Source organism: Leptopilina heterotoma, unplaced genomic scaffold (assembly GCF_015476425.1).
Source record: "Leptopilina heterotoma isolate Lh14 unplaced genomic scaffold, ASM1547642v1 Lhet_1, whole genome shotgun sequence".
In the NCBI taxonomy this organism is placed as follows: Eukaryota; Metazoa; Arthropoda; class Insecta; order Hymenoptera; family Figitidae; genus Leptopilina; species Leptopilina heterotoma.
In genome coordinates this window covers 2,115,200-2,140,937 of record NW_025110812.1, presented here as the reverse complement: position 1 = coordinate 2,140,937, position 25,738 = coordinate 2,115,200, and the positions used below count along the sequence as shown (strand labels likewise).

The 25,738-nt window shown below is 23.7% G+C and overlaps 4 protein-coding genes across 7 annotated transcripts in view; 3 read left to right on the top strand and 1 right to left on the bottom strand.

The window, feature by feature from the left end:
- The first annotated feature begins 5,002 nt into the window (after nt 1-5,002).
- LOC122512648 (serine protease gd-like) lies at nt 5,003-8,561 on the top strand. Its single transcript, XM_043628602.1, has 6 exons — nt 5,003-5,088; nt 5,428-5,652; nt 6,413-6,587; nt 6,915-7,232; nt 7,577-7,935; nt 8,283-8,561. Exons 2-6 carry the CDS (start codon nt 5,437-5,439, stop codon nt 8,559-8,561), a joined length of 1,347 nt encoding a protein of 448 aa, XP_043484537.1. The 5' UTR covers nt 5,003-5,088; nt 5,428-5,436.
- A 1,356-nt stretch (nt 8,562-9,917) lies between these two features.
- Nucleotides 9,918-20,642, top strand: LOC122497665. The gene is made up of 4 exons (XM_043604914.1): nt 9,918-9,953; nt 10,028-10,162; nt 19,017-19,855; nt 19,928-20,642. The coding sequence occupies exons 1-4, from the start codon at nt 9,921-9,923 to the stop codon at nt 20,154-20,156; spliced, it is 1,236 nt and encodes a 411-aa protein (XP_043460849.1). The 5' UTR covers nt 9,918-9,920; the 3' UTR covers nt 20,157-20,642.
- Nucleotides 10,189-16,097, bottom strand: LOC122497675 (endothelin-converting enzyme-like 1). 2 transcript variants are annotated; one of them, XR_006301150.1, is made up of 11 exons: nt 15,958-16,097; nt 15,704-15,853; nt 13,856-13,975; nt 13,683-13,766; nt 13,467-13,564; nt 13,193-13,354; nt 13,019-13,102; nt 12,818-12,944; nt 12,636-12,723; nt 12,468-12,555; nt 12,317-12,363 (listed from the first exon to the last, which is right to left on the bottom strand). XR_006301150.1 is itself a non-coding variant. In XM_043604928.1 (10 exons), the coding sequence occupies exons 3-10, from the start codon at nt 12,531-12,533 to the stop codon at nt 10,985-10,987; spliced, it is 912 nt and encodes a 303-aa protein (XP_043460863.1). In that variant the 5' UTR covers nt 12,534-12,555; nt 12,636-12,723; nt 12,818-12,858; the 3' UTR covers nt 10,189-10,984. The 2 variants fall into 2 exon arrangements, 1 of the variants encoding a protein (XP_043460863.1); XM_043604928.1 differs by lacking the exons at nt 13,019-13,102; nt 13,193-13,354; nt 13,467-13,564; ... (2 more) ...; nt 15,704-15,853; nt 15,958-16,097 and adding exons at nt 10,189-11,122; nt 11,214-11,434; nt 11,515-11,594; ... (1 more) ...; nt 11,851-11,933; nt 12,018-12,118 and having other exon boundaries at nt 12,196-12,363; nt 12,818-12,858.
- Nucleotides 20,643-23,730: 3,088 nt separating the features above from the next.
- The window catches only part of LOC122497629 (neutral ceramidase), a 77,297-nt gene continuing 75,289 nt past the window's right edge, over nt 23,731-25,738 (top strand). Inside the window, exons 1-2 of one of the 3 annotated variants that reach the window (XM_043604877.1) lie at nt 23,731-23,749; nt 25,219-25,312. The gene's annotated coding sequence lies outside the window, so the exon portion shown is untranslated. Of the gene's footprint in view, nt 23,750-23,812; nt 23,960-24,761; nt 25,313-25,738 lie in introns of those variants that run through there. The other 2 variants (XM_043604874.1, XM_043604870.1) reach the window with 2 other exon arrangements.

Sequence of the window (25,738 nt, the reverse complement as noted above, 5' to 3'; positions counted from 1 at the left end):
TTGAGTCAGTGTAGAGGAAAAAAAAATTCTTAAAATATCATCAAATGAGACGAGTAAGAAAGAGCGAAAGAAAAAATTGATGTTTAAATTTTTATAAAAACATATTTTATAATTTTTATTAACTTTATTTTATAATTTAAAAAAAAGTAAAACAATATTAATAAAATAATAAATGTGTATAAATAATAAATAATAAATAAATCCTTATTAATAAAATCAGACTTTTGTCTGTACATTGCATAGAATTCAAAATTTCTATTATATTCCTTCTTTTTACACTCTAAGGAATGCGAAAATACTATTAAGAAAATTATGTGTGTATGTGTATATGTGTGTATGTGTGTATGTGTGTATGTATGTCCGCAAATTTTCGACCGCGTATCACGGAAAAACGGTTCGATCGTTTGAAGTGAAACTTGGCAGTTTTTTAGGCATTAGCCTAACTTAAAATCCTAGAGATAGTAGATTAAAAAATATTAATATGGACGAAAGTTATGCCATTTTTTCAAAAATTCGAAAATTCGAAATTTTTAGTTTTTTCATATACTTTAGTGAATTGTACTTAAACTTGGTACAGGGTTAATTTTAGTGTTTCTTATGAAGATTTAATCGTCAGAATAATAAAATTTTGAATAACAAATAAAAAGTGTTAGATTTAAATATTGAAAAATTAAAAAGTTTAAAAATTGAAATTTTTTTGTAATTAATTTTTATACGGTTGTATTTCTTAGGTCAACAATAAAAATTTGTTGTTGAAATCATAAGTTTACTTTCTTAAAAGAATTCTATTAGGTCAGAATATTAACAATATCCATATAATTAATATGAGACTTTTGTCAGTATGTTGCACAGAATTCAAAATTGCTATTATATTTTATTAATTAATGATCAAAAAATGAAAAACTCAAATTTCATTCTGATGACTAAATTGTAATAAAAAATACTAAAATTAACCCTGTATAAAATTTAAGTAAAATTAATGACAATAATTATTTCAAAAGATATATTTTGAATTTTAAAAATTTTGAAAATATATAGCACTAGCTGTCATGTCGTACCCGTCTTCGACGGGTTTTAGTTTCTACCAATACATTTAACAATGTTTCTACCAATCTGGAAAATCAAAAATACCCGGGATAAATTAATTAATAATTAATAATTAATAATTAATAATTAATAATTAATAATTAATAATTAATAATTAATAATTAATAATTAATAATTAATAATTAGTTAATTAATAATAATTAATAATTAGTTAATAATTAATTAATTAATAATTAGTTACCATTAGCTATTTCGGTAGTATAATTATACTATTTGAATAGTCTCCACCCTTTAGCAAAAAATCAAAAATTATCAAAAATTCGAGAAACCGAATTTCTTAAAATTTAACATTTTTTTCTTCTCTTTTATATCATTAAGCTTCATTATTTTTGTACTCTTAAAAAATACTTTACTTATATTTAATAGTCTCCACCCTTTGGTAAAAAATCTAAAATTATGGAAAATTAGCAAAAATTCAAAAAACCGAATTTATTAAAATTCAACATTTTTTCTTCTCTTTTATGGCTTTTGGCTTCATTATTTTTGGGCTCTTCAAAAATACTTTACCTAATTTGTTATCTCCACCCTTTGGTAAAAAATCTAAAATTATGGAAAAATAGCAAAAATGCAAAAAAATGAATTTCTTAAAATTAAACATTTTTCCTTCTTTTTATGGCATTTAGCTTTATTATTTTTGTGCTCTTAAAAAATACTTTACTTATTCAATAGTCTCCACCCTTCGGTAAAAAATCTAAAATTATGGAAAATTATCAAAAATTCAAAAAACCGAATTTCTTAAAATTCAACATTTTTCCTTCTTTTTTATGGCATTTAGCTAATTATTTTTGTTTAATGTAGCAAATTTTTTACTTTACATACTGATCTTTAAATAAAAAACTTTAATAACTTTTCCTGAAAAGCTTGCTTAAAGATTAAAAATCACTATTTTCTTAGAAAAAAGTTGATCTAAAAAAACGAAAAAAAATTTCAAAATACATCTTTTTTAAAAATTTTATCGTAGAAATGGGTTGTATTTATCTGAAAAAGTTAGCTAAGGATAGTTTTTTCATTCATTTTACAAAAGATAAAAAATTTGCATTTTTTTTTTTGAATTTTTTGGAAAAATGTCATAACTTTTGTTCAAGTTAATATTTTTTAATCGGATAAGGCTATGATTGTAAGTTACTTTAATACCTAATAGACTGCCAAATTTCACTTTAATTGGTTGAACCGTTTTCAATTGATGCGCGAACAAAGTTTTGCATACAGACAGAGACAGACAGACAGAAATTTTTTTTACATTTTTAGAATTCTAATGTCTCAAAACGAAAAAATATATAAAAATTTTTAAGTTTGAAGCAATGTACAGATAGTAATCTGATTTTATTAATATAGATAATGTTCGTTCACATTAATAACTTTTAGTTTACTATAGCTACACTAAAAAAAGTTATATGATTCAAGTAATTATAATTATTTGAAAAATAATATCTTATTTAAAAAGTTTTTATTTCGATCTAATAAGAATTTATTTCGTTTAAATAATTTTATTTAGTTGAATCAAATAAATCTTAATTGGATTAATTAAATAAATACTTGACTCTAATAAATGAATTTATTTAACACAAATAATTTCTAAATTTTATATTTTTTCATGGATTGCTTCTAAACTTTCTATAGTTGAGTATTACATGTTATTTAGTCACATTTTAGCATAATTTTTCAAAAATACTTTCTTATAACGAAGATGTAAGTATAAAAATGTTTTGAATATCAAAAAATTGAAAAAATTATAATTGATACCAATTACTAAGAAGCTTAATTCAGTAGTATTTGTGGGCTCTCTGATTTAACTTTTAGAGATATCTTGATCAATGTAAAGACAAAAGTTAAACACGGTGTTTATTTTGGTTTAAAACAATTTCCGGCTTTGTCCAAATTTTTCCTGGTTTACTGGACGGGTTTTTTTTAATAATACATTTAACAGGGTGCTTACCAACCAGAAAAGACGTAAAATATCAGGGAATTTAATGTAACCGAGAAAAACTGGATCTACTTGCTATACAATTAGTTCGAATTAGACTGTACTATAACTCAAAAAACTGGAGGAAATTTTAGATTTATTTTATTACATTATATTGATTGAAGTACTACAAATTGAGAAATATTGTTTTCTGCATTTGAATTAGTTTAAAATAACTAATTTGATAATAAAAAGTCGGTCACTGTTTCAAATGGTATTATTTTCCTAATGAAATAGACAATAGTAACTAATTATTATTTTTTCCCTGTCAAATCAAATTCCCGGCTATTTTTCGGTTTTCTAGGTTGGTAGATACACTGTTAAGTGCATTATCAGAAACTACAACCCGTCGAAGACGGGTACGACAGCTAGTATAATAATATAAATAATAATAACTAAAATTACAATAAATAATTTCATTTATTATTTCACTCATTGAAAATAAAAAAAAAAAAAATTAATATGAACAAATATAAATATAATTATATAACTAAAAAGAATAATAAGAATAATAACAATAATAAAAAATAACAATGAATGTAATAATAAATAAGAAATAAATAATATAAATAAATAAAAAATAAATTATTTACAATAAATAATAATTAATAAAAAGTAAAAAAAATATGAAAAAAATACAAAATAAAAAAAAATTAATTTGAAAGTATTAAATTTATCACACAATTTTTTTTCTGTTATTAATTTACTGAACATTAAGGGCATTTGAACCATGATGACGTCACAGATTTAAAACTAATGCTTTGCACAAACTGTGACGTCATCAAGGTTCAAATCCCCTTAAATAATAATTAAAAAATTATTAACTGAATTATTAAATTAATTAATTTTCAATTCTTTCAAATAATTTTTATACACTCTGTAAATATATAATTGTAAAATTGTGTAATCAAATTTATTAACCGGAAACAAAATTCGTAAGAAAAAAATGCGACTTGACAATTTCACGAAATTTATGAATTAATAATTGAAAACAAGGTCATTTCTGGAATTTCATTCACAATTTTCTCTTTGTCAGCCGTTTAGAAAAAGGAATCGGCACTGGGAGAAAAGTGGGGGGTGATTGAAATTTCAGCAAAAAAGAAAAAATTTTTTTCCTCTAAGTACAACGACCTAAAAAAATAAAAATTATTACATTCTTTTTATAAAATATTAAAACAATTGAAATGATAATGAAAAAAAAATTTCTTCGGAATAATTCATATCACTTATTAAATATTTTAAATATTTATTATTAGAATTTCATTCTCCTTTGAATAAATTTTTTAATTCATATAAAATATATTCTTTATTGAAATAATAAAAATAATTTTTCTAAAAATAAAAATTTATTCATTTTATTATTTAAAGTACTTTTTAAATTTGAATACCTATATTTTTAATAAAAATTTTGTTAAAATATAAAAATTATTTTTTGAGTAAAACTATATTGTGTAAATATAAATATTTTTAGTAAAATAAGTAGAAATACATTTTTTGTAGCCAATTTTTTGTAAATAAAAATTTTTTGCGTACAAATTTTTAGAAGAATGCAAAATTTTTTGAGTAAACTTTTTGTAAATATAACTTTTCTAAACAAAATTTACATTTTGTATGTAATAATAATTACATAAAAAAAATTGTAAATTAATAAAAAATATTAAAAAATTAAAAAAAAAATTTTAAATAATAAAAATGAAAATAAGCATTAAAGAAGAAATATGTTAAACATAAACACACAATAAAAAAAGACAAAATTTTGTTTTATCATTTTTATTCTAGAAACGAGAAAATTGAAAATAATTTTTTTTTCATTTCTTCTGAATGAAAAAATATTTTGTAAAAAAGGTGGGGGGTAACCTATATTTAATTTTTGCATGTGTGTACGTGTTAGTGCAGATCATATGTAAATTAAATTCATTAGTCAGCTAATTGGCAAAAAGATCGCCATCTTATAGTAACAATACAAGTGAAATGGAATTTTTATAATGGCTCTTCGTAAAATTTAACAAATATTTTATGTAAGTTAACATATTATTTTTATGATTTAATTTTATGCTTTTACTTGAAATTTTCTATTTCTCCTACTATTTTTTGCTTCTAGGACAAAAAATTTTTTTTTTCACTTGATTAAAAGAAAATTTTTTTATTCTACAATTTTTTTAATAACAATTAATAAGAAACATAAACTTTTTGTATTAAAGAATGATTTCCGTCGGTTCAAGAAACAAATAAATGAACAAATTTATAATATACAAAAAAGATTAAATATACAAAAATTATAATTAATTATTATTATTATTAATTATTATTTTTTTAATTATTATTATTTTATTATTAATAAAAATATAAATTTACAGACATTTGGAATGATAATTTTATTCATATCATTTTTATTGTTGGCCCAGTCGATTACGATTGGACAATGCCAATTACCAGATTCGCCATGTCCAAAGTATTTTCGCTATTATTATGATAATAAATTTTCCGAAATTATGGGCATTGTTGAAATTCCATCGCCATTACCGAGAAAAGTTCCCTTAATGTTGAGAGTGACTTTTAATTTTCTCTCCATTTTACCCGAGGTGAGTTTCATTCCACTTTGTTATAATTTAAAAAAATAAAATATCAAAAATTATGTTACCCTCCTTTTTAATTTCCATGTATGTAGCTAAAATTCTTTTCATTTTTTATACATTCTTCTTTAATTTATAAAAAGATTAAAATTTTTTTCTTTTTTCTCTCTCGTAAATTCAATGTTTTTTTTTTAAATTTATGCGGAAAGGAAAATGAATTTTAAACGAATGTTAATAATTTAAAAATGAAAATTGTAATTTGAAATAATTTTTTCGATAGCGATAGAATTATGCGCGAGGCGTAAAAAGAAGTGGACAGTGACTCCCCTCCACTTTCTATATTGAGTCGCGCGCAGCGCATGAGAAAAGTGGGGGGAGTGAGTCCCTTCCAATTGGAGCGTCGCGTCGCGTCGCGCGCAGCGCTTGGAAACAGTGGGGACTGCATCCCCTCCACTTTCTAGGAGCCTCGCGCATTCATAACGAATAATAAAACTTTTTCTCTCAATATTTTTACTCGTATTTTTATAAAAATATTTTTTTTTTTAGTAAAACTATGAATAATACAAAATTATATTTATAAGTATATATTTATAGTTATAAATATAATTATAAATATATTTATATTACAAAAAATATATATATGTTTATGTTTATGTTTAAAAAAAATGTTTGTCAAATTCAGTTATCAAAATACTAGTTTAGATTCGTTTTACAAAAAAAAAAGTAGTAAAAATTGATGGTAGAATAAAATATATATTTATTATTAAAGAAGCACAATGGAAGTTTGGAATTTATTAAACCGCAGGACATTTATGCTCCGGTGCAGCAGGCAATCGACGAAGGAAAATCGCTATTTTATCGACTTAGATTCCCTGCACAGCAGCCATTACCATTTCTCAAGGAAATACACTTTAACAATCAACTCATATGTGTTGGCCCTGCAGGTGTCTTTCAAAAAAAAAATATATAAATTTTTCCTCTTACAAATTATTAATTTTTAATAATTACAAATTCTCCAATTAATTATTATTTTGAAAATTATAATTTTGAAATTTGTAATTTTTAAAAAATTGTAATTTTAAAATTTATGTATAATAAGAATATTATATTATTATAGATATTATATTATTATAAATATATTAATATATTATTTTTTAATTTCATTTTATTGTAATAAATAATAATAAATTCTAATTTTCAAAAAAAAATATTTTTATATATTTTTGAAATTATAAAAAAATTTTTTTTTTTAAATATACTTAACTTTGTAGATAAGTGGCCAATTGTAAATGTCATCGACTATACAAAAATTCTCTATCCCCCGGAATTTCTTTTTCGTTTTAATAATCAAATTCCACAAAATAATACTAATAGTTCATTGGCGGGAGAAATAAATGAAAATATAAAAATGGAAAAAAATTGTGGTACATCTAAAGTGAAAAATTTATCAATTCTCTATCTCAATGAAAATGGTGAGAAAACATATCCCGGTCAATGGCCATGGTTAACGGCAATTTTTGTACGTTCAAAAACAACATTTGAATTTAAGTGTACCGGCAGTCTTGTTACACAAAAACATGTAATTTCAGGTAATTTGCATTTTATTTTTTCGAATTTTCTTTTTATTCCATTTCATTTTAATAAATTATTATTTTTCTTCAATAAATTATAATTTCATTTTAATAAATTATTTTTTTTTAATAAATAACGATGTAGTTAAAAAGATTTATTAAAAAAAAAGCATTTTGATCTACATTACCGATTGACGATAAGACATAAGGTCTTATTTGACAGCTGTCGGTAATTTCCAAAAGTTCAGTGGGATCTACATTACCGACTGATGATAAGGCACGAGTTATTATTTACCAGCGGTCGGTAATTGTAGATTACGTTATTATCTTTGGTCATTGCAATTTTTTTTTTTCTTTTCCAGTTGCACATTGTTTCATACAAAATAGAGCAAAAATAGTCGACGAAGTTTATGTTCAACTTGGTAAATATTATCTTGATACTGAAAATGAATTGGAATCATTGGGACGAACAATTTCCGAAATAAGATATCATCCAGATTATATACAAATTCCCTATCCGCATTCTGATTCGGATTTAGCGATTCTCGTTCTAACTGATCCTGTACATTATACAATGAATATTCAACCAATTTGCTTATGGAACGAGCCTAATGATCTCGACAGGATTATTGGAAAATCGGGAATTGTCGTTGGATGGGGAAAATATGGTGAGAATTTTAATGGTGAACCACAGGTGATGAGTGAAAAAATTGTCTCACAGGTAATTTCATTAGAGTTGTAAATATTTGATTTAATATTTCTTCTACAGAACAAAATCACATTTGCAGGGGGGGGGGGGGAATTTTTACTCTTTTAAAAGTTGCGCGCCCTTTGACTCTGAATGGTGGGGAGACGCGCTATCCCCTCCACTCCTAAAAGGCCGCAACGATACAAATTTATATTTTCTTTCTTTTACTTTTAAAATTCTTAATTTTTATAATGAGATATTGTCGAGATTTCCTAAGGATCAATATATACTTATTGTTCCTTGGGATTTATTTTTAAAAATAAATTTTCCTTATTCTTTTTTATATTTAGAAAATTAATTTAATTTTGTTGTAATTTTAGGAGGACTGTTTACGCAGTAATCTTGCGTTTGTTATAATAACATCGAATCGAACATTTTGCGCTGGTAATAGAAATGGTAAAGGTCCATGCAATGGAGATAGCGGAAGTGGTCTGCAAATATTAAATTCTGAAACTGGAAAGTATCATTTACGTGGACTTGTTTCATTGTCTCTTTCTGATAATGAAAGAAAGTCATGTGACTTAAATCAATATGTTGTGTACACTGACCTTGCGAAACATCGTAACTGGATTGAAAATGCAATTTCCGACGACGTTTGATTTATTTTTCATATAATAAATAACGAAAAGTAATAAATTTATTATTTTTATAAATATTTATTATTGTTATTTTACTATTTTATTTATTTTCATATTCGAACTTTTTCATTATTAAGTGCACTAGAATAAATATTTTTAAAAAATTGAAATCTCTGGTAATATTTATTTACACCTTTGTTATAAAAAAAAAAAATTTTATATTTTGAAAAGTCAACTTCCGGTAGATTGAAAAAAATTGATATATTTTAGGAATAAAAAATTATGTTGTGATATTATCGGATTGAAATATTAAATAATAGATTTCATTTTGGAAGATTGATTTTAATTTGCCAGTAGTTTATATGTTTAAATAAAGTATAAAAGTGCACATTGAATGAAACGACATTTGATACGGGAAACAGGAACATTCTCGTAACTTGTTTCGCAAGAGTTAATTTTACGATTTCTTTATAAACTCGGAATTTTTTTTCATTTAGGTCATTGACAATGCGAAAAATAGTTTAGCACAATCTTCTTTTTTCTTTAATTCACATTTTTATTATATACAATAAGCAGAGTATTATTTCGTATTTATATTATTAATAATTTAGAATAAGTTTTTTTAAATATTCTTGAATACTATTAAATATTAATAAAATATTTTTAAAATATTTAAAAAATATTTAAAAAATGTTAATAAAATATTTAAAAATTATTAAAATAAAATATTCTGATACAAGATAAAAATTTTAATTAAAATTTAATGTTTAAGTTAAAGTTAAATTTAATTGAAACTTGTAATCCTCGATTAGGAATTTTTTTCAAATATAAAAAAATTTAATTCTAGGACAATTGAATAACGAATCTGCTCATCGTTAATAGTAACGGTTTAAATTGACATTGCGTAATGACACCCTCTCACTTTCTCCATAGTCATCGACCATCGAATAATCTTCGAAAGTGATAGTTTTAGCATCAACGTTGCGTCGTGTGGTTTGATTTATTTAAAAATTAATTTAATATCGAAAATTTAAAACAATGTGATCTCAACATTGTGCGATAAATTAAGTGAACTTATTTTTTATACAAACATTTTTTTTTTATTAAATCCTTATTAAATTAACTTACCATTAAAAACTATAAACTTTTTCAAAATTAATTAACAGTTTCACTATTATATCGAAAAGATTTTTCCAATTACAAGATACAATTGTTTTAACATTTAACTAAATGTAAAGGAAAAAAATAAAGAGAGTTTAACTTTTTTTGAAATATGAAATTTTTTAAAACTTTTTACAAGAAAAGTATATAACTATAAAAGTAATTTATAATATGGCTAAAATATTGACATTCTCTCAAGAAAGAAGAGGACAAACTTTAATGGGATATTATGATAATGCTTACATAATTATTGTAATTTTCCGATACATATATTAAATAAGAATCGTAAAAGAGGAATTTTTTTTTTACAATTCTAATTTTTAAAGGTGTTGATGGGTATAATGCCAGCTATTGCATTTCATCGGCCATTTAGAAAAAATTTTCAAAGTTTTTGGCTATTACTAAAATCATCATCAGACGATCCAAGACACATGAAATATTCGAGCTTTTTTTCGAAAATGGTACGTATGAACCATTTATGTAACTACAATTTTTTTTTCCTTCTTCTTCTTATATATAATTGAAAAAGAGGTGATAAACTTATACTTGGTTTTTGAATAAGAATTTATTCATTTTAATAAGTTTTATAGATTAACATTATTTTTTTCATCACTTTTTGCATACAATATAAATTTTTAAACCACCACCATCATAATAATCCTACGCACTTGACGCAGATAAATGTAATCATTCCCTTATACCATCATAAATCCCAAACAAAACAGTAAAATTTATCATTTTACAACTCACAAAAATATTAATTATTATTCTGTTTAAATCATTTTTTTTTAATAATTAATTTTCAGTCCTTGAATCAATAATGTCATTGGATCAATTTATAGTCTTTTTTTAAACGAACCCCCAAAATTTATGAAAGACTTCATCATATTTTTAAACCGCTCACAGGTCAATAAAGTAGCAATTATTACCCTAGGGTAATAATGACCACTTTATTGACCTGCTGGGTTGTACGGGCTGTAGTTTCTTCAGAAAAATAATTTTCTCACTCTACCTATATAATTTTTAAAACAATACTTTTCTGTATAATTGTATGTAGTATGTGTTACAGCTTTCAAGAGAGATTATATTTAGAGTAGAAAAATTCGTAAATAATATATATTAAAGCGGACATTCTAAGGTATTTAATTAATTATTCAATTCTTTTAAATATATATATAAAATTTAACGGTTACTAGCAGATTAGAAAAACATTTAAGATAATGCGAAATTAGTATTGTAGACAAATATTTTCGAAACTTGACTTTTCGCATCTAGTTTCCTTATTACATTTTGTCCCAAAAATCACATTTTTCCATTGGATTCATTGGACTATTAATTTCACAATTAAATGCCCTGGCAAAACTTCCTGAATTTGCAACGCTTACTTGAATTTCATAAGGTTTCGTCTCTTCACAATAAATCTGTAAATTTTTCGGTTATAAAAATATTAAATTCCAAAGATTTTATAAACCTTTTTTTATCAATAATTTTAAGGGATTTCTCAAAACTTACAGCTGAATAAGCGATAAAAAATTGTTGTTTTGGAGTGGCATAGCTCAATCTATGAATACTATGATTTCCATTTGGATTTGCATGCAATTCTCGTTTAAATGCCTTGTAAGCTATTTTTAATCCAATACAAGTATCAATTAGATCATCAAAATTGAACATTGAATGATTTCTTAATCTTTTAAAGCAATTTTTTTTGGTGAATAGCGGCTCACTGTATCTACCTTAAAATAATAAAAAAAAAATTTATACTACAAAAATTTTTGGGAAAATATTAATTTCAGTGGTAATGGAAAATTATTACCAAAATGTGAATAAACTTTCAAGTGTAACTTAGATAATTCTCTGCTGATAGCAACTCCAAAATATGCATAATTCCAAGACCTGATGAAATAAAAAATTACAGTATAATTATATTGATATATCATGATGTGAACATATCAATCATCAGCATAATTGATGTTAAGAAAAAAAAATTAAGATATTTCTGATTTAAAGTTCTTACATTGGCAATTGAGGATTAAATAATGGTAAGGTTAATAATTCAGCTAGTGGAACTTCTGTAAATATTAAAATTTTTCGAGTTCTTAAATATTTTTAAATCATGTGAATAAACTTTCATTATTTGTTTCCATCTCACCTAGACGATTATCAGCAACATTATAATTAATGAAAGGAACTAAATGCTGTCCACTTTTTCTTTTTGCAGGTCCAATATATCTTCTAGAAGATAACAAAATTTTAAGTTAAAAAATATTTAGATATTAATAAGTTTTATCAATGTTTGAATATACAAACTATGCTTACTCTTTTAACATCAAACGTCTTCTATACTTTGCAACTTTAAATCGGATATTGGTTCTTGCGAAACTTACCAAATTTACCAAACCAATCATGCCAACAACAAACTGTAATTGAAAAGATTTTTAAATAAACTTTGCTCTATTTTTTGTATGTGATTTGGAATATAAATAATTATTCTTACATTATCAGATACTTCGTACGTTAATGCTTGCTCATATCTTATGTTAATAATTTTTAATTCTAAATTATTAAGTCGAGTCAAGAAAATACCCTTCATTTCATCGTTTAGCCAACTATTTTCCATTTCGTTCTTATATTCAGCAATTATGCTTTGTGACATCTCTTCAATCTGAAATGACAAAAAAGTTTAGTGGAAACTCGAGTACAATATTATTAAAAATGTGTATATTTATTATTACTTATAGTTAATAATTAATTAATTCATTAATTTACCAATGACAGTTGCTTAGAAGCGAAACCTTTGATAATTTTTTCAATATATCCTGATTGAATTGGCATTTGAGAATAGCATCTATTCTATCTGTTGAACAATATGTTACAATAAAATATTAAAAATATATTTTAGAAATAAAGTTGTTATTAAAGAATTATTTAGCATACCTTTCTCTTTCAAACGGATCATTGTGATCATTATACCAAAAATCCATAACCATTGAATTCATTGTACTCATAAAGTGAATCAAATTTGCTGCATAGAAAAAATTAATCAATACCAACTTATGATTTTTGACAAAACTTCAAATTTTATTTTACAAAATTTTATGCAAAAAAGTGTAACTTACCAATCTCTCCGTTACTAAGTCCATTTAAAAAATTTCTTAACCAATAAAAATAATTTAGATCAAAGAGCATCTCGTCATTTTCATTTACATCCATTCCAATGTTACGAAAATGTAGCAGCCAATTGAACTTAAAATATATTTAAAATAATTTTTGTTTTCAAATTTATTTAGATGCAAGCGAAACAATGTTTAAATACTTACATTAATATTAGAAGCATTGTTGAAGATATTTGAAAAACTTGCAATAGACATCTGGCTGCAGACTGAATTATTATCAAGAACGTTCTAGAAATAAAAATGTTTCAATATTAAAAAATAAGTATATTAAATTTTGATAAATAAAGATAATCCTTAAATTTAAAAATAATAATTTACTTGATTATTTAATGCCCTGACTGATCTAAACAATTTATCTTTTATTTCCCTTCTAATAGCCATTGGAAACTCATTTTCAAATGCATTAAAAAATGTATTTAATAAAAAAGCTAATCTGGTCGAAAAATTCCCCATTGACATCGTGCTTAAAGGTCTTCTTATCTGAGAATTATAAAATTTTATAAACAAAATTAGAATAGTTTTAAATTAGAGTCTATTTAAAAAATTTTTTATACTTGAAAATCTAATAATGCGATGATAAAATATTTCCTACAATTAAATAATCATCATCGTGAAGTACAACTTCAAAAAATGGACTAAAACCCAATTCAGTAGCATAGGTATCAGCAACTGTTTGCCAAGGCATTGAATCTAGAAAAATAATTCTATTTATCTATGGTAAAAATTTTGTAAAATTAAAAAAAAAAAATTATTTTTTGGAGAGATTTCGTTAAAGGTTTTTCTTATGTTATGATAGAAATTTTCATACCAATGGGACTTCTAGGAAATTGAATTTTTCCAGCTGCTGACATTATTCTCTTCAATATAGCCAAACTCTTTCTCCGGGAGTCATCTAAAATCATAGATCATTATTGTCAATAAATTTCTCATAAGTCTTTATAAATTACACTTTTAGTGTAAAAATTTATTAGTCTATCTTACATTTTCCAAGGCACGCTTTGAACCAAATTTTCTCCATAAAAAGAGGATCAGTGTTCCCTATTTCAAACGAGTCAGACGTATAATGTGGATTATGAAAAATTGATACATAGCTCAAAATTCCTGTAAATACGACATTGAAATGTTTATAATTTTTAAAATCACAAACTTTTACCAATTTTATTAATTTTGAATTTTTCAATAAAATTTAGGTATACCGAATTAAATTTAAAAAAAATTCAAATTCAAATTCAAAATTATTTAATTAATAATTAACCATAAATAAAAAAAAAGAAATTGTGACTTGTAAAATTTAATTTAATTTTACAGCGTCACAAACTTTATGCTTGAAGAACTATCATAAAATTATTACTCATAACTTATTTGATAAATAATTTTACTTGAAAATTCCAAAAATAATTAAATTTTATGTGAGTTGGATTTACAATTTTTATAAATAATTCAACTTGAAAAGGTTTCAATATAAATTTCTAGGAAATTTCAATTTTGAAAGAATTTAATTAGAAATTTTAAAGAACTTAGTTTTTTGAAAAAATTTTAACAATTCAAGTCCTAAAATTAGTTAAATTTTGAAAAATATATATCTAGATATTTAATTAATTATTAAAAATAATGATTTTCTCGAAGAATTTCAATCAAAAACTATAAGAAAAAAAAAATTGAATTTTGGAATAGTTACAATTAATACTAATTTTTAGAAAAAAAATCAATTTTAAAAAGATTTCAAATTTAAATCTTTGGAAATTTTAAATTTTTCATACATTTAATTGATTATTCTGTGGAACTAAATTTTTTAATAAATTTTAATTTCAATTCTCTTGAAATAAGTTGATTTTTGTATATATTTAATATAATTTCAAAGAATTCAATTATCTTGATAAATATCATAATTCTCTTCAAATATTCAATTATTTTTAGGAATTTAAATAAAATTTTTTGCAAAACTCAATTATTTTTATGAATAATATTCATCACATCAAAAATTTTAACGCAATTTTCCTTGAAGGAATTCAGTTATCTTGATAGATATGAAAATTTTTCTTAAAAATTCAATTACTGTTAAAGAATTTTAATAAAATTCTTTGCAAAATTCAATTTTTAAAAATTTTTTGAATTATACAAAATTTTTCTAAATTTGTAATATATTATTTTGAAACTGAAAATGAAACTGAAAATTATTTTAATATATTTTTTTATTGCGACTAATACATTTTTTAAATTAAATAACCTATAAATACTTATGATAATATTATTCATCATCAAATTTTTTTATGCCCTACGAAACATACTTACGAGTTGTGTAACATTTTAAACAAAAATCAATTTTTAATATTAGAATTTAAAAATATAATTACTTTTTTCCAAAATGCAAAAAAAAAACAGAAAAAATATTTTGATAAAAAGTAAGAGATTAAAAATGAAAGTTATCTTTTTTTTTATAGCTAATAAAAAATTTTACTGTAGCAGCAATATTTTTGAAAGAAAAACAAATTTTATTTTTTAAATAATTGTCTATTCTAGAAAAAAAACCTTTATCAAAAATTTTATTAACATTTGAAAATTTTTTCAAGAAGATAAAAATTTTAGTTGATTTTTTCAAATTGCAGAAATTTTTCCAATAAGATAAAAAGTTTTACTTTGTTTTAAAATTGATAAATTCAATCGAATATCAGTTTTTTTAAAAATAATTTCAATTTAAATAATAAAATAATATACTTTTATTTGTATGTAAAATTAAAAAAAATTTTTCTTCATATACTTTTAACAAATTATGTTTTATTTAGATTTCATTTTAATAGACAATAAGAATAATTATAAAAATTAACTTACCCGTTGCAGTCAGTTTAATAAATTCTTTTGCACGATGTAGATATCTACGTTTAAAGCTTATAGCATCTGTTGTCGTTAAAAAGCAAGCATGTGATGTAAAGTCATTACAAGGATCTGCATTTTCATTTATTGATTGTTGCAAAAAGTCATCTGAATAAAAAATATTTAATTACTTTTATATTATAAATACCTTTATTACTTACTGAATACTACAATAATTAACATTTTTTAAAGAAAACAAAAAAATTACTCACCAATTCTTGGAAGACCTACAAAGTTAGGTAAACCGACAACTGATTTTAATACAAAGTATAGAAAATAAAGTATCACTACTTTCATTTTTGATTAACGATTTTAATTCCTTCGAGGAACGTCAAATTTATGCCATCAAAACTCAGAGTGAACTGAATGCAAATATTAAAAAAAAACCTTTATATATATATTTTTATCACAAAATAAGCCTATTCCTTTTTTTCAATTTTAAACCATTTTTATTATCCAAAAAACATTATGAAAAAAAAAAAATAAAAAATATTTTTTAAATTAAAATTTATATCAATTTTTCACCATTTTTATTATTTAACGAAATCACATATTTTCAATACAATTATATATGTACCGATATTTTATGTTTTTGTTTACAAAAATTTTCATATATCGTGACTTCTGATAAAAAATACATATTTTATGAGAAATAATTAAAAAAAATTTTATTTTAATTATCATATTTTCATCATCATATTTTAATTATCATATTTCTAAAAAATTTTTCTTTTTATTACAGAAAATATGGATTAAATTTCACTACTTTAAACATAAGTTTTCAAAAAATTGTCTGGTGAAATTCACCCGGGAAATGAATTTTAATAAAATTTTTAGATTAATATAAGACTGCGTTTTTTATTAATTTTAACGAAAATCGTATCTTTCTTTCCTGGCATAATACAACTTACATCATCTCTTTCAAAACATTTTTAAACCTTTTCCTTAATTTCAGTTGCAATAGATTTCCCTAAAATTATTTAAAAGAGATAAATAATTAAAATCGTCTCTTTTAAAATTAGAAAAACAAATAAGAAAATAAACAAAATAAAATAAGACTTTTAATAACATTCATATTTGCCACATTCTAATCGTATATACTGTTTAACCAAATGTTTTAATGTTTTAGCAAAATGCCCAGTTGTATTCATAATTTTTTCGACATTTGAACATTTGAATTTGTCATTAATCTATTATTAATGACAAATTCAAATCGTAATCAAATTCATTTTAAAATATATTTTAAAAATTACATTTTAATCCAATATCTTACATCAGAGTCATTGCTATACAAATGAATGAATCAGTTGAGTAATCAGAATGATCTTCAGATAAAAAGTCTTCTTTTGCTGCATAAAAATATCGTTACCATTACATTTTATATTTAATAATTAAATTAATAATAAAATTGACAGTTTACTATTGACACTTCCCCCCCCCTCAATTCGTATTCTACAATCATAGCAAATAACAGATTGATTAACCACGAAACATTTTTTTTTGCTTGTTGGAGGAAGTTTGTTAAACAGTTCTTTAACAAAACAAGTTTTTGTTTGAAAACTTTTCTTTAAATATTAAACTGTTATAACTATCTTGTAGGGTATTTAGAAATACATCGATTTATCCAAAATTTAATCACTTTTACTTATTTATAAAAACTTATTCATGTATTTCGATAATTCTCTGCTGATCGCAACTCCAAAATATGCATAATTCCAAGCTCTAATTCAGTAAAAAAAATGGAAATTAAAATATTTTTGTCCTTTTAAATTCACATATATTATTCATATGTTTTGTCCGTAGATCTCAAACAGTTGAATATTTAAAAATATTTAATATTTATTATAAAATATTAAAAAAATTTGGGAGTAAGGTATTTACTGTTTCATTTTTACATATTTTATTTTTTCTAAATGAATTCATTAAGAAGATTGAAGTTAAAAAATCAAGTCGTTTGGAGAAAATTAATTTAATTATATCAAAGCATGAAATATTTTTAATATTTCTTATCACATGGAAAAAATGAAATTTTACTGCAAAGGAATTATAGTGCAATTTTTTTTTTTTATTAAAATGTAAAAAATATTAGAATTGAAGAACTTTTTATTAACTGTTAACAGAGTTTTATTTTAGTAGCAATATTTTTGAAATCAAAAGAAATTTTTTTTAAACATACTTACTTAAAAATATTTTATCTTTTCAAGTATAAAATTGTGAAAACTTGTTCAAGAAGATGAAAAATTTAATTTTCTTTTTAATTTTATTCATTTTCAACGAATTGAAAAGTAGTTTTTAAAAATATTTTTTTAAACTTCATTTTATATGTATATGTTACCGGTAAAACCCGAAGTCCAGGCATTTCGCGAAATGCCTAGGCAAATCGGGAAATACCTAAAAGTGGCCAGGAAATTCGAGTTTTACCTAGAAATTTTAGGCATTTCTCAAATTGCCTAGGCATTTCGCGAAATACCTAGTCATTTCGCGAAATGCCAAAGTCGATTTAGGCAAATTGAAAAGTTGATCATTCAAAGCCGCATACTAATGTAAACAGATTGTTTACAAAATTATTTGTCTATTATCGAACAGCAATTAGTAATCGACAGCTGTCTATCAGTTTGAGTGATTGTTCGCTCGTGTTCACAGTGTTTTTTTCGATCGCTTGCGCGTAAATATTTAAATATGTCTAACGATAACGTGAGAGAAAATTGGCAAAACGATTTTTTCAGTGCATTAAAAAATTCACAAAATTATAAAATATTACTCGAGGAAGAATACGACGAGATACTAAAAGATATGCATGAAGTGAAGTTGAACGGACCCAAAACTAGTCGGCAATATAGACGAATAAAAAGGTACGATATATTAGAAGTTGCTGGTGTATCAAAATTAATTGCCAAGTGCAATGATGGGGAAATAAAATATTATGTTCCTCTCGAAAAAATGTTCAATATTTTGGAAGCATCACATATTGCTACTGGTCATGGAGGTCGCGACAGAATGTTGGACTTTCTAATGTTAACAAAAAACAAAAGTATAAATAAAAGACAACTTCAGAGTATGAGGGACAGAAAAAGTGAAAGAATGAAAGAACATTCAAATTAATATAGTTAATTATAGAAAAATAAAAAAAATAAAATAAATAATAAATATAATAATATTATATTATTATTATTATTTTTTATATTATTTATGTAATATAATATTATTTAATATAATTTTTAATAGTTGTTATATTAGGAATTTATTTATTCTTATTTATATTTTTTAACAGATTGCTTATCAACTTTTGGACATTTTCCTGACATTCGGCGCTCCTGTTATTCTTCAATCCGACAATGGTCGAGAGTTTGTTAACCGTATTATAACTGAATTGGCATCAATGTGGCCAGAACTAAAAATAGTTCATGGAAAACCTAGACATAGCCAGAGTCAAGGGTCTGTGGAAAGAGCAAACCAGGATATAGAAAACATGCTCGCTGTTTGGATGAGAGAAAATAAAACCACTAAATGGTCCGCAGGTTTAAAATTCATTCAATTTATGAAGAACAGGTCTTTGCATTCTGGTATTAAACAATCACCTTACAAGGCTATGTTTGGCTTTGATCCTAAAGTAGGACTTTCTACCACTAAATTACCCAGCGAAGTCGTACAAAATATTCAGACCGAAGATGATCTGCGCAGTGTCTTAGGCAATAATGGATCATATGAAGATACGACTCAACAATCAATTTTTAATGTGGAAGATTCAAATGATTCTCCAAAAGAAAATCAACCTTTGGCTTCAAATGTGGAAGACTTAAATAATTCTCGACAAGAAAATCAACCTTCGGCTTCAAATGTGGAAGACTTAAATAATTCTCGACAAGAAAACATTTTTTCAGCCAGGAAGCGAGCAGCAGAAGGACTCGAACTTCAAGCAAAGAGAATGAAAATATCTTCCGATAAAAGTCATCGTCCAGTTGAAGTTGGAGATAATGTCACAATCCCGATACCAGATGTTGACAAGGCCAAAAGCGATTTCAGAAATGTAATTGGTGTGGTTTTAGAGAAAAAAGACGAGCTCCATAGGATTGGAACGAGACAAGGAATTATAAACAGATTATACTGCAGGTCTGTTGGCTTTACATTTTCTTTTACTTAATTTGCAGATATGACTTATTAATTTAATATTTTTATTTACAGGTCCGAATTTGACAAATGTAAGGCATCCTTTATTGACGAGCAAGACGTTCCACAAGATGAAACAATTTCCTTGCGAAGTATAGCGACTCAGGAATCTAATACTAATGGACAAGGATTTACCCGCTGCCACTGTCAGACATCCTGCAAAACAAAAAGATGCTTATGCAGGAAAAAAGGGCTACTTTGTAATTCGAAGTGTCACAGTAGTTCGACATGCTGCAACAAATAACCAGCAAAAAATATATACAATTAATTACACAATACACATATACACAATTAATTTTTTAATAACTTTTTCAATTTGCCTAAATCGACTTCGGCATTTCGCGAAATGCCTAGGAAATTCACGAAAATGCCTAGGCAATTCGGAAAATACCTAAGAATGGCCAGGAAATTCGAGTAATACCTGAGATTTTAGGTATTTCCCGATTTGCCTAGGCATTTCGCGAAATGCCTGGACTTCGGGTTTTACCGGTAACATATACATATAAAAAAATACATATATAAAAAAAATTTTTTTTTTTTTTTACATATTCAGGGTATCTAACAGTGATTGAGAAAATAATTTCCTGAATTTTCCATGACTTCTTCCCTGACTTTTTACTAATTTTATTTCTGCTTATATCAAAAAACCAAATTTCTTAAAATTCAACATTTTTTCTTCTCTTTTATGGGATTTAGCTTCATTATTTTTGTGCTTTTGGAAAATACTTTACTTATTTAATAGTCTCGACTCTTTGGTAAAAAATCAAAAATTATTAAAAATTATCAAAAATTCAAAAAACCGAATTTCTTAAAATTCAACATTTTTTCTTCTGTTTTATGTCATTTAGCTTCATTATTTTTGGGCTTTTGAAAAATACTTTACTTATTTAAAAGTCTAGACTCATTGGTAAAAAATGAAAAATTATTAAAAATTATCAAAAATTCGAAAAACCGAATTTCTTAAAATTCAACATTTTTCCTTCTCTTTTATGGCATCTAGCGTCATTATTTTTGGGCTCTTAAAAACACTTTACTTATTTCCGCAGGGTGTCTAACAAGGATTGAGAAAATTATTCTCTGACTTTTTCCCTGACTTTTTACTAATTTTATTTCTGATTTCTTGGGACAAAAATATGGTAACCGACATATTTAACAATAAATTAATATCTAATCATAGAAACAAACGATAATAAAAATCTTCTAAGATTTGTTAGATTAAAAAAAATTTTTATTCACAAAAATTTTAATTTTTGTATAAATTTTTAGAAATTTCCCTGACTTTCAATGAAATTCTCTGACATTCCCTGACTTTTCCATGACTTTTCCCTGACCAAAAAAAATTCCCTGACTTTTCCCTGACTTCCCTGACCGTTAGACACCCTTTTAAAAATATTATTTTTTAAATTTCACTTCTAATGTACTTTTTAGAAAATTATGAAAATATTTTATCAAATTATATATTTTTTCAATTTTATTTGATGGAAATTAATTTATTTATAAACAATAATTTCTCTTTTGACTATTAATAAATAGAAAATTTGAAAATATTAACGAAAGGAATGTTACGAAATTTTATTAAGGCATTTTGAAAAATGAAAAACAAAACTATAACTATTTTTATGATGAAAATATTTTTAATTTTAAAAAATTTGTATTGTCAGAAAATAATTTTTTTTTTCATTTTAATGTATATATATCTTTCATGTTTCTCGATTTATCGGTCTTTAGTTCGTGTCTCTTGATAAGAGAAAAATTGTTTAAAGAATAATTTAAAAATTTTTTTAACGTTTTTAACTGTTTCCATTTTATGTCAATCTAATCTAAATGTAACAAAAATCTTATTTTTTAATAATTTGACCAACCTTCAATATGCCTGAAAGTAGCCTATAAAACTTTCAACCACAAAAAATTATGACCTCTATATAAATTTAATTTTAATTTAAAAATGAAAAAAAAAATAAAGAATAATTGCTTTCAGTGAATCATCTAAACGAATGAAAATTTGATAATAAAAAAATACACATAAATTAATTTTTGAAATTCTCATAATTTAATATAAACATCAAATAATATTTTTATATAAATATAAATGTGACGCGCTCTGAAGAAATGGTACCGAAGAAGCCAATGATTTTAAGTTTATGTTTGTATTATTTTTATCTAATTAAAAGTTTCCTACTGTGTTTAATTTAAAACTGTAATCAGCTTTTATTAATTATCAATTAATTAGTATCAATTAATTAATTATCAGTAATCCCTCACAGCACCGGGATATTCAGGATATCCCAGAGACGTCCTGGGGATATCGATTTGTTTTCGGAAGTTTGGATATCTCTGGGATATCCTAGGGACGTCCATGGATATCCAGAGGATAATCCAGGGATATCCAAACTTCCGAAAACAAATCGATATCCCCAGGACGTCTCTGGGATATCCTGAATATCCCGGTGCTGTGAGGGATTTATCTTGAGACTTGATCCCTTTTCTGTATTTTTAATATAAAAATTTCAAACATAACCTACAATTTTTTGCTTCTTATTTTAGATACCTTTCTTCGGAGTGCATCACAAATATAAATATAAATACAAATATAAAATATACATTACATAATATAATATTAAATAATAAATATTAAAATAATTAAATAAAAATTAAGAAATATTTTTTTATTAATTTTTCTCATAAACGAAAATTGAAAAAATCGCTTTAAAATATTAAATAATTTATTTTAAGGGGGGGAATCATAATAGAAGGTTGTATTTCAAATATTATTATTTTAAGAAATTTTTTTCAAAAGGAATACAAATGTTTTAAGTTCAATCATAAAAATTATTTTTTATTAATATTTCAGAAAAATTTTACAATTTTTTGTAGTCTAAAATTTAAAAATTACTATTTGTTTAATTGCAAGACGCTGAGCCTATGGATTTTTTTTGCATATTGGCGTAAAAATCTGCAATTCACAAAATTTATATCTGAAAATAAAAAGAAAATTTTTGCAATAATAAAAGTAAAAATTCTTTTTAATTTTTACGAAATAACAATAAAAATAACATATTTTTAATAATTCTGTATTAATTCTGTATTTAATTATTCTATATATTAAAAATTTTTGTCTCTTGTTAATAATGTGTGAGAAGAATAATTTATAAAAAAAAAACAATATATAAATTCAAAATATTAAGAATATGTAGGAAAAAAAAGATTTAGATTGTTATATTATAATGTTCTAGGAAAATAAAATTTTCAGGAAATGCAAGGAAACAAAGAATTCTATTTAAAACTCGAGGTACTCTCTGTTGTTGACGTTCAATTATAAACAATATTGATGACTCAGTATTACGCTTCTGTACATGAATATTTTATACACTAATTTATTTTACACTTTTATTTTGATTCAAATTTATTTTTTTATTATTTATTTAGTATTTATTGCTATAAGTATTTATTTGTTATTATTCATTTGTTGTTACTTGTTTATTAATATTTATTATAATATATTTATTTATTGTTATTATTTTTTTATTATTTATTTATTTTTTTATTATTTATTTATTTTTTTTATTTATTTATCAGTATTTACTTATTTTTATATAGAATGTAGAAGACAAATTTTTTCCTTCAATTCTTTTATATTTAAAAAAAAAACTTTTTTTAATTTTTTTTTTTATTTTAATCTTTTTTAAAAAAATATACAATGGATCAGAAAAAGAAAAAAATATTTCCTGCTTCCCCCCTCCTTTATATTGCAACTGGACGTGTCACGGCATATAGTATATAGATGATAGGAAAAAAACTCAGGCAGCAACTATTTGAAATCATCTGAAAATTAATATTGTCAGACCAGTCACGTTTTGTATAACTTTACATCTCATGTGTCCTCATATTTTTAGTGCCTCATTCTTTCTTTTTTTCATTCTTTTCAAAAACTGAAAAATTCACAACAACCTTGAACGTATAATTGACGAAAAAAAAATAAGAGATGAAGTCGTAAATAAAAAGTGGCTAATTTTTTTTTTTGCATGAGAATTTTTTTTTTTGGCAAAGGTGAAAGTGAATACATTTATAAATACTACTGTGGATGGTAGAAAAAATTATGTCATACACGAAAGTTTTGTTCAGTCGTGTGTGAATTTTGTAAACGTATTTTTAAGATAAAAATGAATATTAAATAACAGTTTCAAACATTTTTATTCTTAAAATTAATCTTTAAATAATTAATCTTAATCTTTAAATTTTTATTCTTTTGTTCGAGAATTTTTTTTTATTATTTACTTATTATTTTATTATTTTATTATTTACTTTATTTTTTTGTTCAATGAAAAAGTGCAATTTACAAGCATCTAGAATTTTTCTAAAATTGTTTCTATTATTGTATAATTAATTTTTTTTTCATTAAAAAATTATAACCTACCCTCCTTATTTTTGGTGTAAGAATACAAGATATTTAAAAAAAGAAACTATAATTGGTAACAAAATAATAATTATTTTTGCTAACTTTTTCCACATTTGATATTAATAATTAATTATATTGAAGATGCATTTAATCAATTATTATGAAAAAATTATAATTATTGTAAACTATTTTTTAAAAGAATTCTTATTATTATTTAGCAGCAATAAAAAATATGTATATAATAAAATTATATAAAATTTTAATCATTTAAAAAAAATTGTTTACTTACAAAAATTTATAAATAATAATAATAACAGATGTCAGGAGAAGACAAAAACTTAAAAAAAGAGAAATATATAAAAGTACATATAAATATTATATTTAAAAAAAAGTGAAAAAATGTAAAAATTTAAAAGTAAAATTTATCATAACGAAAGTAAAATTTTTTGTTTTGAATATCAATAGAGAAAGGCGAATGTTAGAAGCAAACAAGAAAAAATTCTATCTCTCTCTCTCTCTCCCTCTAGGAATACTTCTGTCTCTTTCTATTGGACGATCTCTCATTCTTATACTGTTGAGTGACTCTCTCAAGTTAGTCCAATGTATGAGCAGGGAGATTGAGCTTGTGGTCCAGATTATGAGATGCGAGTGTTAAAAAGTGTTCACGTGTTGTATATTATAAAAAGTAAAGTATTTAAAAAAGAAAATTAATGGGGAAAAATGTGATAGAAAAATAATGCAAGGGTGAAGAAAGAAGAGATATTGTTTTTTTTTTCTTGTAAAAGGAAGAAAGAAAGAAAGAAAGAAAGGAATAATAATAATTTTATAAAGTGATATTGCTTTTTAGTATTATTGTGGATTATAGTTGCGATACATTAAAACTTAGTGTGTGTGTGTATGTTGCATTTAGTTGACGTTTGATTCAGCGAAGGAATGTAATCAGGTGTTCCAATTATACCATAAAGGAAATTGTTCTCTTTTGTGTGTTGAAACATCAACGACAGGTTGGCATTCTTTTTTTTGTTCTCTTCTTTATTTTAAAAATAATAATTGATACTTTTTAATGCTTTTTTTACAGATTAGTGTATTTATAGGTTATATTTTGATACTTTTATATTTATATATTTATATATATTATAAATATTTTTATATTTATATATGCGACTCGATTCCAAGAATGGTACCTGAAAAGCGAACGAATTGTAGGTTATGTTTGCCTTACATTTATCTTGATTAAAACTTCTATTATAATTATGCAAATTTGAAACTAGTTCATATTGAAAATTTTAGATGCAATAAGGACTTGAACATCAATAATTTGTAACCGTAATTGACTCTCTTTTTGTACTTTTACTTCAAAATGGTAAACATAACCTGAAATTCTGTTCTTCTTTGGTACCTTTCTTTAGAGATCATCATATATTTAAATT